The sequence below is a fragment of the Telopea speciosissima genome, chromosome 5 (genome assembly GCF_018873765.1).
Source record: "Telopea speciosissima isolate NSW1024214 ecotype Mountain lineage chromosome 5, Tspe_v1, whole genome shotgun sequence".
Taxonomy (NCBI): domain Eukaryota; kingdom Viridiplantae; phylum Streptophyta; class Magnoliopsida; order Proteales; family Proteaceae; genus Telopea; species Telopea speciosissima.
Window position 1 is genome coordinate 26650620 of NC_057920.1, and position 14273 is coordinate 26664892.

A 14273-nucleotide genomic window follows, 5' to 3' on the forward strand; every position below is an offset into this window, starting at 1 on the left:
ACAACATATATAAACCAATAGAAAATCTATAAAAAGAATCACATTATCTTAACTTATAAAATTATTAAAATAAAAAAACAAAATCCAATAAGGTAACTTAAACAGATAGACGGACACAAAGATATATTTCAGACATTTTATTACCGTCGGATTGCTAAACGAATCGGATAATAATCGGTCGGATGGGGGATTATCATATTGGTATTCGATTAGTTTTCGGATGGATTTGATTCTCCTAAACGGATACAAATGCAGCTCGAATACAGAATTTTGAATGTCGGTTAACATCCTCATTCGCAAACCCTTTTCCAATTAAAAATATGCAGAATAAAATTAGGGATGTAAATGGATCGGATACGGATCAGATCATAACGGATACAGATGCAAATCAAATTCGGATTTTCGACTATCCGTTTACATCTCTGATTGTGTAACCCAAACCTTCTTCCCCTAACTGCCTCTATATCATTATTTGGATATCTATTCGGAAATTATATCTATTTGAATCGGATTTTTTTTTGGGATTATTTAAATAAGAATTTAGATACCCCTAAACGAATACAGATGCAATTCGAATTAGGGTTTTTTGGGTATCTGTTTACATCCCTAAAAAAAATCACCCTATCTTAGGCCCCTAGATGGTAAGATTTTTTCAAGACTAAAGCCCATTAATTTTTAAGATGGGGGAATTTCTACCCTGCATAGAGAAAAGAATTAACGAAGATGGCAGTGAAAAATAGTGGAAACATACATCCCAAGGTCCCTTGCTCCCACGTCAAATTTCACCCCAAATGGAGTTAGCCAAATGGTAAAACAAAGCTTTAAAATTTTCAAGGCACATACAAATACATGAACAACTGAAAAATACAAGAATGCATTGGCAATTTGGCATACATGAGAGAGGCTATATGATTAAATTTTGGTATACATAAAAATAGAAAACAGCCAAATTTTTATTGTATAAAGTCGTATTTTTTTTGTACAATTGTATAAAGTCTAGATTTGTTACAATCATGAATGATTTAGTATAAAACATTTCAAGGAGAAACCTACACTTGACTATTGCTATTAAAAATGATCACTCCATGCAATCATATACAATGTCTACTTTCAGGGCCATAGCTCCCCAAATTTTTATCGTATGCGGTTCCCTGACCGGTGCGGCTCCCTAGTGCCTCTCACAAGAGGAGGGTGGACCCCACCCGAGCAAAATTCGGTCAGATGCCTAGGATGGATCCCACCCCCTTCTTGTGAGAGGCACTAGGGAACTGCACCAGTCAAGGAACCGTAGACGATAATGATTCTAACTCCCTTGCTTGGAATGGGTGGGGAACTAAGGCACATCTAGGGATTCAATAATGAAGTCATATACCATGAACGACACACTGCAAATCCAAAAACAACTGAATGGTACCCTACCTTACTGTTCATAAGAGGTGCTTTCTTGTCTAGTATTTAACTTTAGCATTAAAAAGTCTGAAATCTGACCACAGCTTCTTTACTCTTGGTGCCTAGATATATCAGAAACAAATGGAGCAAGAGATCCAGAATGACATCCATATTTACAGTAAAGACGGAATATGGAAAACGATGACTCCTTAAATGATGAACCAAAGCAGCAAATTTTTTATTATGTTGTTTTGTCCTACGAGTTTTAGGGCTTGGCCCTTGCATCATATTCGCTCACAAGGACCTGGCCGTATTCACCTTTAGGGTCATCTTCTTCTAGGTAGTCAGTTCTGGCATTGAGTGTCAACATTTGGCAAATCAACCAGAATAATGAAGCATCAAGGGCCAGAAAGGCAGCACCACCAAAAAGACCTGTCTTGGCCGTGGGACATTCATAATTGAGGTTGTGATGAACATTGCGAGTAATGTGAAGGCCTTCAGTAATTGTTGCCCACAACATCATCCCCTCCGCAAGCACAGACACACCCCTGGTTTCACCAGAAAAAACAGAAAAGAGTGAGATCAATGTACATGCACATCATTACTGGAATGGATACATTAAATACAAGTATATGTGCAACCCACGTCCTCGGTCCAAATCAGAACATCAAGTTTTGCAGTAAGATTGACCAGGCTGAGCTGTAGAGACCAATACAGATTCCATGCAAACCTCTGGTGTAGGCTTAATGGAGCTAGAATTGACTCAAATTTTTAGCAAATTGTAAATGAAAATACAGTTTTTCCTGAAAGAAAAGCATTAATACTGCTTAACTGTGGTGCATGACCGCCAACAAGGCAACATGGTTGGATTGGGGCAGAGCTAACAGACTGATTGTAATCGTCTACAAGATGGAGTTTTTTGTGGTGTGATTGTCATTTCTTAGTACTTCTTTAGCAGCAGATTGAATTCACCTATTTAACTCGCTGGATTTTAAAATAAGGACGTACCCAGTGCACAAGGCTCCCGCCACTACGGGGTCTGGGGAGGATCATAATGTACGCAGCCTTACGCCCACTTTCGCAGAGAGGCCGTTTCCAGAATCGAACCTGTGACCTCTTCTTGGTCACAGTGGAGCAACCTTACCATTGCATCGCGGCCCGTCCTCAACTCGCTGAATTTTCTGTCATGTATTTATAGACTTCAAAGGACGCATGCTGATTTTAGAGGAAAACAGGTGCCAATAGTACTAGCCTTCTTGGCTAATTAGTTTGGCTCAGGATCATCCAAGGGTTCTCAACATACCAAACCAAACTGAACCTCTTCAACTGGGGATCTGCTTCCAGTAAGTTCTCTAATCAGTAAGGAGCTCACCCTACTTGGTTTCAAATGATATACATTGCAGCTATCTCAAACCCTTCATTCATTATGGTTCCCCCTCCACTTCTTTCAAAAATAATTTGCTTTTCTTATTAAAAAAAGGATCCACAGTTTGGCGGTGTCTTCGAAAGCAGGCAATGTCAACATTTTACAATGGCCCACAAACTGAATGTGCTACATGATGAAAAAGCAAATGTACTGAATAGGAACTGGTTGTTTTCAAGCAAGTGGAATTAAAGTGCTAAATGGTACCTAATGCCAAGAAAAGAAAAAAATCCATGAAAGCAAACATTGACGGGGAACCCAATTAATGGGCTGAATACTACCCAATGCTCAGAAAGATTAATATCTCTATTCAGAAAGTGGAGTGTACCAAATGAGGAATGAAGAGGTTAATATCCCTATTCAGAAAGTGGAGTGTACCAAATGAGAAATGCATGCTTTATCAGTCACATGAAATCACCTTTCATGCAAAAATTTTTACAACAAAATTACCACAAAACTAACCCAAGACATGATATTCTTAAAAAGAAAAAAAAAAGAGAGAGATCATAGATGAACGTAGAACCTTGTTCTCCTCAGGTTTTTTTGAGTCTAAGGTGGGGATTCGTCAAGGCTGTCCAATCTCCCCTCTCTTATTCTCTGTTGCTATGGAGGACCTCTCCAGGTACTTAGAGCTTAAAACCATGCAGAATTTTATCCAGCCTATCCCTACATATAAAGCTATGAAAATTATGAAAATCACTCATCAACTTCTGTTGATGACCTGATGATTTTTGCTAAGGCTTCCCCCTCTTCTATTTCCTCTATTAGGGAAGCTTTAAATGCCTTCTTGGAAATTTCGGGTCTTCACATATCCTTGACCTTTTTTGCTGGAGTTTATGATGGTGTCAAAGCTCACCTTAAAGATATGTTAGGTGTCTTAGAGGGTCATTTTCCAATCACATACTTGGGTCTTTCTTTGATCTAATCGAAGCTTTTTGCTCGTCACTGTTCCCTTATTTTTTTTAGGTCCTACTCTATTCTATTCTAAGGGGAAGGGAAGGTGTGAACCAGGAGGCTTGAACCCAAGACCTCCTGGTAACAATGGGCTTTTACGCACCACAAGCTACCAAGTGCAGTAGACACTTGTTCATCCTGTTCCCTTATTTTAGATAGGCTCTGAAAGAGACTTTCAATTATGGAAGAGTAAGATTCTCTCTTTTGTTGGCCATCTTGAGCTCATTAGATCAGTTGTGCAAAACTCCTACATTTACTGGTCTGGTGTCTTTGGGCTTCCTGCCCCTACCATTTCAAAGATTGAATCCATCATGTCTTCTTTCCTTTGGAAAGTTCAGGTAAGCCCTAATTTCCTTCATCCTATTCGTTAGGCAAAAGTATGCCTCCCAAAAAAAGGTGGGTTGGGCCTTTGCAGAGAAAAAGAATCTAACCCTGCTGGAATCATCAAAGTTATACATGGAAAATTGTGTCTAGGAAGGCTTGTATTCATAGTTGTCATGGCGTCCTGGCGCTGGAGAGGGTTGCATGGCGACCTACGCCATGGCGACCCTCTTTGATTTCTTCTTCCTGTCTCTCTTTCCCTCTTCGATTTCTTCTTCCTGTCTTCGATTTCTTCTTCCCTCTTCGATTTCTTCTTCCTGTCTTCGATTTCTTCTTCGATTTCTTCTTCGATTTCTTCTTCCTGTCTTCTTTCCCTCTTCGATTTCTTTCGATTTCTTCTTTCCCTCTTCGATTTCTTCTTCGATTTCTGAATTTTCTTCTTAAAACTTGAGAAACAATAGAGAAAAAATAAAACATGGCTCGAGTATACATCTATTAACACATTAAAAATAGAGAAAATAAAAAATAAAACATGGTCGACATGCTCGCCATGGAGGGCGACATGTCGATATATCGACGTGACACCCCTCCACCGACTTGGATCGCCGTGACGCCGTGACAACTATGCTTGTATTAAGACTAAATGGGTATATTCAAGATATCTTAAGTTTGACTCTATTTGGACTGCTACTTGCCCTTCTAATGCATCTTGGGCGTGAAGGAAAATCCTTAAGTAGAGACACCTTGCTAGTAATGCCATTCGGTCAAGCATAGATGATGGTTGGGGCACTTGCCTTTGGCTTGGCTTGACAATTGGCATCCCAATAGTGTTTTAATTTCCAATATGGTGATCTTATTAGATATGACACAAGGTCTAATAGAATGGCAAAGGTCTCTTCCATTATACGAGATGGTATTTGCTATCCTGAGCAAAGTACATCCACTAATCTAATTGAGGTTTGGTCTTGTCTCTCCTCACCCTCATGAGACCTAGGTGCAGCAGTGATCTTGTTTTATGGCTTTCAAATTCATCAAAAAAATTTACCACCGACTCTACCTGGAACCTAATTAGATCCAAGTCTCATAAAGCACCTTGGCATAAAATTGTTTGATTTCGATCCAATATTCCTAGGCATAGTTTCACTGTGGCATGCTCTAACTTTTATCTTGGATGAATAAATATCATCATCAAAACCCCAAAAAGGGGGGAGAATACACAGGGAGAGGGACGGGGGGACGGGGGGGGGGGGGGGAAACAATACAAGCCTCAAGCCCTAGGAAGGTAGGCCTTGAGACCGAAGAAGAGAATCATCTAAACCCCCAGATACAACAATATGCTTGTTCCTTGGGGTATCAAGAAGCAATCTACAGCGGAGCGTATGGAGTGTAATACCCCATCCCCATAAATGAATATAATATTGAGTTTTATGGTTTATCAAGTGTAAGCGGGTTCGTTTTGACAGAATCCAGTGCGAGTTAGCCCAACAGAGTGATGAAAGCGAAGGTAAATGTGATTATTTTCACTATTTAAAAGTATTTAGTAAGTTAGAAAGACCCTATAGTGAATAAGGACCTTATCCCATGGCAAAGACCAAAGAATAGAAATCTTAACACTTTTAGTCAAAAGTTGACTTTGCACGAGTTTTAGAGGACCTTAGAGTCGTATTTTGGGAATCACAAAACACGAGAAACGTAGGTAATTAAATTATCTACTTTACCATATAAGATGCGCATCAAACGGACTTCGGACGAGAAAGTTACAGCCAACATACTAGCCAGAAATGGCAAAAAACCTGCAGGAGGCATCGCCATCAGAGGCCTACTGGTCGATCTACCGGTTGACGAAGACAGACCGGCACGTGAAAATTAGTGAGGCGGCGTGGCCTACCGGTCGACCGGCATGTCGAAACAGTTTACCGGGAGGACTCGAACCAGTGTTATAAACAGCAATTTATGGCTTATTTGAGCCATTCCAAACATCAGAAAAGCAAAAGAAAAAAAGGGAAAAAGAGGGAAACCAAAGGAGAAGTGATTTTAGCATCGTTTAGCCGCTGAATTGAGTTTCAAACAACGTGGAATCATTGCTTGCATTGAGGAGATCAAAGATTTGCAATAAAGTTTTAGGGTTTCAAGCCCAGAAAAGGTAAACCCTAAATGCCTTTTCGGTTTATTCTTAGTTTTTGGATGTTCTAATCCGTTGGGAAGTTGCATAGTATAGTTGTTATGTTGCAGGAATGAATTTCAAAGACAGAGGATGGTTTTCCACAAAGTTAAGTGAAAAAATGTAAAAAAAAACCCTAGTTTTGGATTTAAGGAATTGTGACTTTGGCCATTGGTCCAACTTTTGGGTTGTCCAGTGTTGCCCTAATGCCTAAGGCTGTAGAGATAAGTTTAGTTAAGTTTGGGTGATGGGAGATCATTACCACCATTCCAAGAGTATAAAAGAAGAGATTAATATTCAAATGGTTATGTAGGGATCCAGATTGATCCACCGATGACAAAGGAGCACTAGTTACACTGCTGAAGTGTAGTAGAGAGATAGTATAGTTGTTGTAAGTACAGTATAGACATCTTACATACACATACAGGTGAGGGGAATTCTATTCATATCTTGCATATTTTCCCAGTATTTTTTACTTTATCATTGCCCCTATGATTCTACTGTTTTATAGAAATGAAAATGTATGGTTTTATGATTGAAAGCTTAGTGTGGCATGATAAGTAACAATAAGATACAGAATAGAACTGAAACTGAAGGTTGCTAATGTTTGCTTCAACAACAGGAAAGAGACGGATAGTATAGGGTCCCTCAATGTCTACTTAGGGATAATAGGAATTCTATCAATGTCCTATCCATTCTGGAGCTGTTATTGGTATTGTGAACCTGAAATGGAGGTTGTCACAGAATAGTAAAGGAGCATCAGTGCTTGATTAAAGTACAGTAAAGAAAGTAAAGGAACACCAGTGCTTGAGTAAAGTAAAATAAAAAATAGCAAGGGAACCCTAGTGGTTCGAGAACAGAAAGAAAAGTAAAGAACAGAACAGTAAGATTCCGTGACTGCTAACCCTTTCTAGTAGGGATTTAAGTACTGGTTGAGGCATAGATAGGTCTTCCTTCCAGCATATGACAGAGATATGCAACAGTATGCTGGGGGCATGCGATGGTGATACCTAACAGTGTGTGAGACATGTCTTGAGTGTGCGATAGCGATACGTAACGGTACACTGGAGATGGCTATCAGAGTATAACGACAATATGTAACAGTACTACTAATAGCGAGCCAGGGTCCTCAGAGATATGAGTTACAGAATGGCAAGTCACTGTGAGACAGTTGGCCAGAAAGTAAAGTAAAAGACAAGTTAAGCATATGAAAGTACAGAATGCATTGTTTTGAATGCAAGCATGTTAGTTGTATGATCAGATATCATATTTCAGTTCTACAGTTATTATAGTAACATGTTCATAGCATGAGTTACCAGCACAACATGATTTGCCAGTATAGCATGTTTGTTTTACATTCATGAGCATGATATGACCTGTGTTCTTTCTCACGAGGCTAATTAGCCCACGCCACAGATGTGATTCTTTTTACAGATCATGTACATCGGGAGTGCCAGTGTGCAAAGTGTACAAGGAGAGCTAGGAAGAAGTATACCATACTCCCCGAGTAGATGGTCAGAGTGAGACAAATACCTCAAAAACTGGATATTTTGTGTAGATAAACTTTTGTGCAATACATAGGTTTAATTATGTCTTTTGATGTAATTGACAGTAGATTACAAATGATGTAACAGATGATACAGAATGAGATGGCTTATGCCAAAGTTTATAGTTTATGAGATTGTTATAGTATTTCTGTTGCAATATTTTGATGTCTCTGATGCATGTTTATAGTTCCACACATAGTAGTTCATAAATTCAACCGTTATTTAACAGCGGTCCATGAGGGCCTGCACATATCCTTAACCCAGATTTGGGGCGTTTCATGGAGTTTGGAGCTAACACAAAAAAAAAAAAAAAAAAGGCAGCTTTCTTAGTCACGTCAATACAACGAGAATTGGAGGTCCATCTTTGAAGGTTCCACTAGATCCAAATGTGAATTATAGCAGCCCCAAACACTCTCTTACCATCCAACGATATTCCCTAGCTAAAGGAAGAGGTTTTCTACTACGAGGCCAAATAGAGACTAAGGTTTTTTTCCAAATATTGAGGGCTAGGGGGCAGGTAAATAAAAAGGTGATCAACATCCTCAATGCCATTCCAACAAAGGACATAGGATGGGGGGACATGGATATGACGATGGAGAAAAAATGGTAGGGTAGGGAGGCAATGGTTGAGAGATCTCCAAACACTAAAACTATGATGGGGGATGTGGCCTTTGTACCAAATAATATTGTGCCAGGGAACAATGGGAGCATGGGGAAGAATAAAGTCCCAGGCGGATCTAGAACTAAAAGCTCTGCTAGGGGAGGGAAGCCAAGAGACCTTATCCGAGAGAGAGGGTTAGGGGGGAGAGACGCCCAAACCTGGGTGAGACAGGGGGGAAGGGGGAGGGGGTACCAAGAACCTAGGGATATGATTGAGGAGAGCGGGGGCTGATTAGGGAATACTAGAGGAACAGACTGAACGGGTACCTAAGTTGTAAAGGACTCCTAAGGGATGCCAAGAATCTAGCCAAAAAGAAATAGAAGTCCCATTAGCAATCACAAAGGAGTTGGCTGAGAGAGCTAAGGGCCGGAGGACGATTTTATGCCAAACCCAGGAGGGATCAGTAGGGTGGGGGACAGTCCAAATGGAGTCATTTTTGAGGAGGTAGGAGTAGACCCAATTGACCTAGATAGAATCATGCTTGGCAGAGATTTTCCAGATCAATTTGAGGATACTTGCAATATTATAGTCATGAATCCTACGAGTACCAAGTCCTCCTTCAGAATTTGGGAGGGAAATAGAAGCCCTACTGATCGGATGGAAGAATTTGGAAGATTCCTTGCCTTTCCAAAGGAAAGAGAAGAAGAGAGTTTCCATGGCTTTGATTGTGGATTTAGGAAGCCCATAGATGCCACACCAGTAGATTTACGAGGATTGAAGGAAGGAATTTGGAAGATTCCTTACTCTGCCTTCATGCCTTCTTACTCAGGAATTCCTCCAAAAGAGAAATATGTCAATCTCAAATTGTTGCCTTTGTTGGAACTCCCAAGAGAGTGTGGATCACCTTTTCTTTTCTTGCTCTTTCTCTAAATCTGTTTGGAAAAGTGTCCTGAATAAATATTGGCCCCATAGTAGAACTATCCTCCTCGACACATACTATTGAGCAGATTTGGGAAGCTATCAACTTTGACATCAGAAATAGACTGCCTCCCATTAGTTCAGTCAACCATGACTTGTTAGGAATAGACTGCCTCCCATTAGTTTGGTGTTTTGTCCCCTGGCTTTTCATGTATCATCCTTTTGTTAGTTGTTTTGTATGGGGTACTTCCTTTGTCTAGCCTGGCTGGCTTTTGTTCTGTTCTCTGCTCTTTTCCTTAATATATTTTCCATTCACCCAAAAAACAATGACATTGATTCAAGGAACATTATAAGGTAAACAGAAGAAACTATACTTACAACGCAACTATGAAGAACACAACCAATGTAGTGCTCCGGAACAAAGCCTCATTTGGAATAGATTTTCCTTTGTAGGGGTAAAATACGGAGAAAAATCCAAAACAAGCTGACAGAAAGAGAGCTACAATAGATAAGCTCCCCAAAGCAACGGTTGGATCAGAAGGATACTTGCAAATAACAACACCTTTTCCAGTAATTGGAGTTCCAGATGCTGGCTGTCAAAACACATAGGAAGAAAAGGATGCAATCAATTAGACAACAATCTATGTGGGGAAAAAACAAAACAAATATGGTAAAAAACTAAATCACTTTTTATTTTGGGGGATTCTACTATAAAAAAAATAAAACACATGCAAAACTATAAAAACCAAAAAAAAAAGAATCTATGCAGAACTAAATTTAAAATTCTGAGTTTTAATTACAAAAGAAGAAAACATTCTCTATTTTAATTAGTTTCTTATACAGGGAAGTCCACTGCAGACATATTTGTACTGTACAGTGTACAACAAAGTTTACAAACACTACCACACAAACCTGTATGGACATACCAATGTATTGGAACTTATAAAGAGCAAGCAGCCATAATCATGAAAAGCTCATGTTTAAATACCAAGGCATGATTTGAAACATTGCCTTCCTAAAAGTTGAGGCCTTAAAGCATGGAGTGTAAACATTATGAGCATGTATGTATTCTTTAACAATTGAAGCAGTTTTCCTAGACATCATGCACACCATGAAATCTATGAAATCCATACCTAGTTGTGTCACGTGACATCTCAAGTGGGGTTGAAATTATGTGGACAGGTAGAACCCAAGGTCCCTTTCAGCCAACATGGAGTTGGCCAAGTGGCAAAAGAAAGCACTGAAAATACTTGGCCAACCAGGAGGAAGCATGCCAATACATGGCAAGGTTTATCAATGAATTTGAGTATAAATTTGACACATGGCTAATCCAGATCATTACTTAAATGCCCAACTGACGGGGTCGCCACATCACCCTTCCAAATGGCACAATTAGGTTTGCATTGCAGGGAACTTTTACATTATATATATATATATATATATATATATATATATATATATATATATATATATATATATATTGAAATTCAGCTAATAAGGAAATCAAATATCACAAGGAAATACAAAACAAAAATACCACTTCCTTAAAGTTTAACCCAAATAGCATAGTTTGGACCATATGCTCTCCTTTCTTTCACAGTAAGTATTCAATACATAGAAGAAACACAAAAAAAAAGAAGCAGGTTGTCATAGTGCACACATTCACCAAAGAGTTGGAACTTAGAGAGAGATTGAATCTAGTAAGAGAGAAGATATTTACAGCAAGAAGAAGAGGAAGGAGAGAAGAGAAGAGAAGAGAACGGGAGAATCAATTATGTGTGTTGAGTGATTCTCAACACACATATTCACTTCATTAATCACTTCTAAGAATTACATAGACCTCCCTAGAGAGGTAAATAGAAATAAAGAAGAAATAACAAAAAATACAACTTAGCCATGTCTAATAATAAGACAACGACAGAACTACCCTTACACAACTATTCTAATAACTCTAACACAGAGTTGGTTGATAATAAATTTTAGAGATAACAGGATGCATGTCGTCAATAAAGTTGGTGGCCTACTCCGCAACTTCTATAAAAAATAATGTCATATCCTGTACAAACAATTGAGTGTCTTTAAACTTGGCTGGCAAGAGCAAACAAACTGAACACAAAGTGTTAAAACCGAATTCAAGATCATGATGCAGTCTTCTTTCATCTTTATTTAATATTGATGCCATTACAAATACTAAAATAATATTAAAATAAGATCGGATAAAGAATAATTATACTAAAATTGTTAAATACACCAGAAGCCACTGATAAAGAATAATTACCTAATTATTCCTCCATTCTCTTTCCCCCAAAAAATTTTATACTTAACTCTTTTAAGATAATTAGGATGGATCATACTCCAACATGTGGATAAAACCCTTCTGTGTATTCACTTGTTGCATTTTGGGCATGCAAGTCTGACTCTAACCATGTTATATAAGATGCACACCAGCCTTTGTCCACACAAGAATAAAAGCAACAGAAAGTCATAGGTCTACCATATCATAGAATGAATTATGTAGTAAATAAAGCATTTCTAAAAGTATTCAAGAACAAAACCAGAAGCATTAAAAAAGAGATGAAAGACAATCGAATTAATTTGTAAAATTTTATTTCCTTGAAATTCTCAACTAGTATACCTTTTTATTTTCAGCAACTACTCCAAATATGAAGGCTAGAACTCCAAATGCTGCCACAGTAAGAGAAATATGTGCAGTCCGAAAAGCCATTTCTTCGGCTAAACTAGCACAACACCCTGAAAACCAGGAACAAAAATGGTGGATGGTAATTATTCAGAAAAGCAAAGCAGCAAGATCCAATATCCAGTAAATGATTGATTATTATATGTTATATATAGATTATTTTAATCAAAATCGAGTAACAAGCAAACTAAAACACAACAAAGGGCACTGATTAGATCACACATAGGTGAGCTAGTTCAAGTGATCATATCAAATGTCAGAAAAGAATTTTCAGAGTTGTTTGTATGAATAAATTGGATTCATATATATTGGGTAAGTGTATGAAATTACCAAACTACCCTCAGTTACTCTTGTCTGTCCTTGAAATTGATTGTGCAAATGATTATCCTACAGAAGTGGCCATCAAGAAGCAGGTGACCAAAACAACGCCCCACAATCAAAATTAAAAATACAAGCCCATCAGTTAATGGAAGAGAAAAACAATCACCAAGTCACTGGTTATGGAATGCCCAAAAAATTATTAGAGCAAATGGGAAGGTTATCTGGCTACTGTAAAAGGCCCTTTTTGTGAATTTAACTATCCTGAGTTTCCTCAAATCAAAGCAGCTAGCTGCTTAACACTTACTAGATCGAATGTAGTATTGGAATTTCCCTCAAGTTTCGATAACTTATACAAATCGAAAATACATAATATTTGCTACCTAGTCTTAGAATGAGGAATATTGATCATTAATGTTATATACCTATCAATAAATCACTAAACAAAATAAAATAATATTTTTTCATCAAGCTTGAATTAAAACCCAGAAAGTGGGAAGGGATGAGGAAGGAGAGGGAGGGAACCCATAGGGATACACGAAGAAGAAGAATCTAGAGCGATATATGTGAGCCTCAACAATACAAAGGAAGAACCAAATATCAATCACTAAAAAAGAGATTTTTTTTTTGGGGGGGGGGGGGGGGGGCGGGTGTTGGAGCTGTCATCATTTCAGCAAAAATGCAACTCATAATGGGGGAAAAAAGGGCAAATACACGAAGAAGAAGAATCCAATGTGATATATGTGAGCCTCAACAATACACAGGAAAAACCAAATATCCATCACTAACAGATTTTTTCTTCTTTTTTTTTGGGGGGGGGGGCGGGGGTTGGGGTTGTCATGATTTCAGTATACATGCATAATCATAAGAAGGGGGAAAAAAGAAAAATCAAAACCTAAAAACCCAAATAACGAAAACCGAAACCCACATAGGCATTCAGCAAATGAAAATTATTCACCCGCACCCAATGAGAAAGAAAACAACCACAGCGGGAGAATTTCCGATTCAATCTACTAAACCAAATAAGGAGAATTTAATTACAACGAACGAAACTACAAAAGAACAGAAAAGAATCTAATAATCTTATCAAACAGAGCCGAGAGAGACAGAAATTTGTACCTGACTCCTCGTCTGAAGAAGAGGGGCAGGGGGCAGTGAAGGGAGGGAATTGGAAGATGAAAGATAGCAGAGGAGAAGTGATAAGGGATTATTGGAGCCGTGGAAGAGGGGAATTTAGGACAGTAAACTGTAACGGGAATTAGGAGAAGTCCAAATCTGAGCTGGGAATGATCTCACACCCGAAATTCCCGGGTTGGTGATTAAGATTCAGGTAGGCGTTTACTATCTTCGGTATTTTAATTGGTTGTCTTCTCTCACTGCCTCTAGTGTCTGGTCTTCTACTCTGCTTATGACTTTCCTTTCTTGGAATTTCATTAATAATTAATTAGGTGAAAGATTCTCTGAACCTACCAAGAGGACTATTTTCCCTCCCTCCCTCTCATACATTCATAGTAGGAATTTCTACCAAAAAAAAAAACAAGTCATAGTAGAAATATCTCTCTCTCTCTCATATGGAACTTCTATGCCGCTTGCTCATAGAATCTTCTTTTATTAATTAATTGTGAGAATTGTGAGAAAGTTATATATTCGGAGTGTGGTCTATGCCAGTTCTCCCATGAGTCTATCTCTCTCCTCCTCATTTGAAAAGACACCTCTGCGCTCTTGATTTGAGGAGGAGAGATAGTCACATGGGAGTGCTAGAGTAGGTCATACTCACGGACAGAAAACTATTTTTCTAATTAATTATTGAATAAATTATACACACCTCCTTGTACTAGACCTTAAATACAACTTACCCTACGATGTCAAAAATTATATATGTCCCCCTTTTGGTTGATGGTGCTAAATATGAACTGTAAAAGACAATTTTAATCCCCCCCCCC

The 14273-nt window shown here is 38.4% G+C and overlaps 1 protein-coding gene across 1 annotated transcript; it reads right to left on the reverse strand.

The window, feature by feature from the left end:
* Positions 1-1440: 1440 nt before the first annotated feature.
* LOC122663412 lies at positions 1441-13542 on the reverse strand. Its single transcript, XM_043859092.1, has 4 exons — positions 13450-13542; positions 11950-12065; positions 9693-9907; positions 1441-1937 (listed from the first exon to the last, which is right to left on the reverse strand). The coding sequence occupies exons 2-4, from the start codon at positions 12037-12039 to the stop codon at positions 1655-1657; spliced, it is 588 nt and encodes a 195-aa protein (XP_043715027.1). The 5' UTR covers positions 12040-12065; positions 13450-13542; the 3' UTR covers positions 1441-1654.
* Positions 13543-14273: the final 731 nt, after the last annotated feature.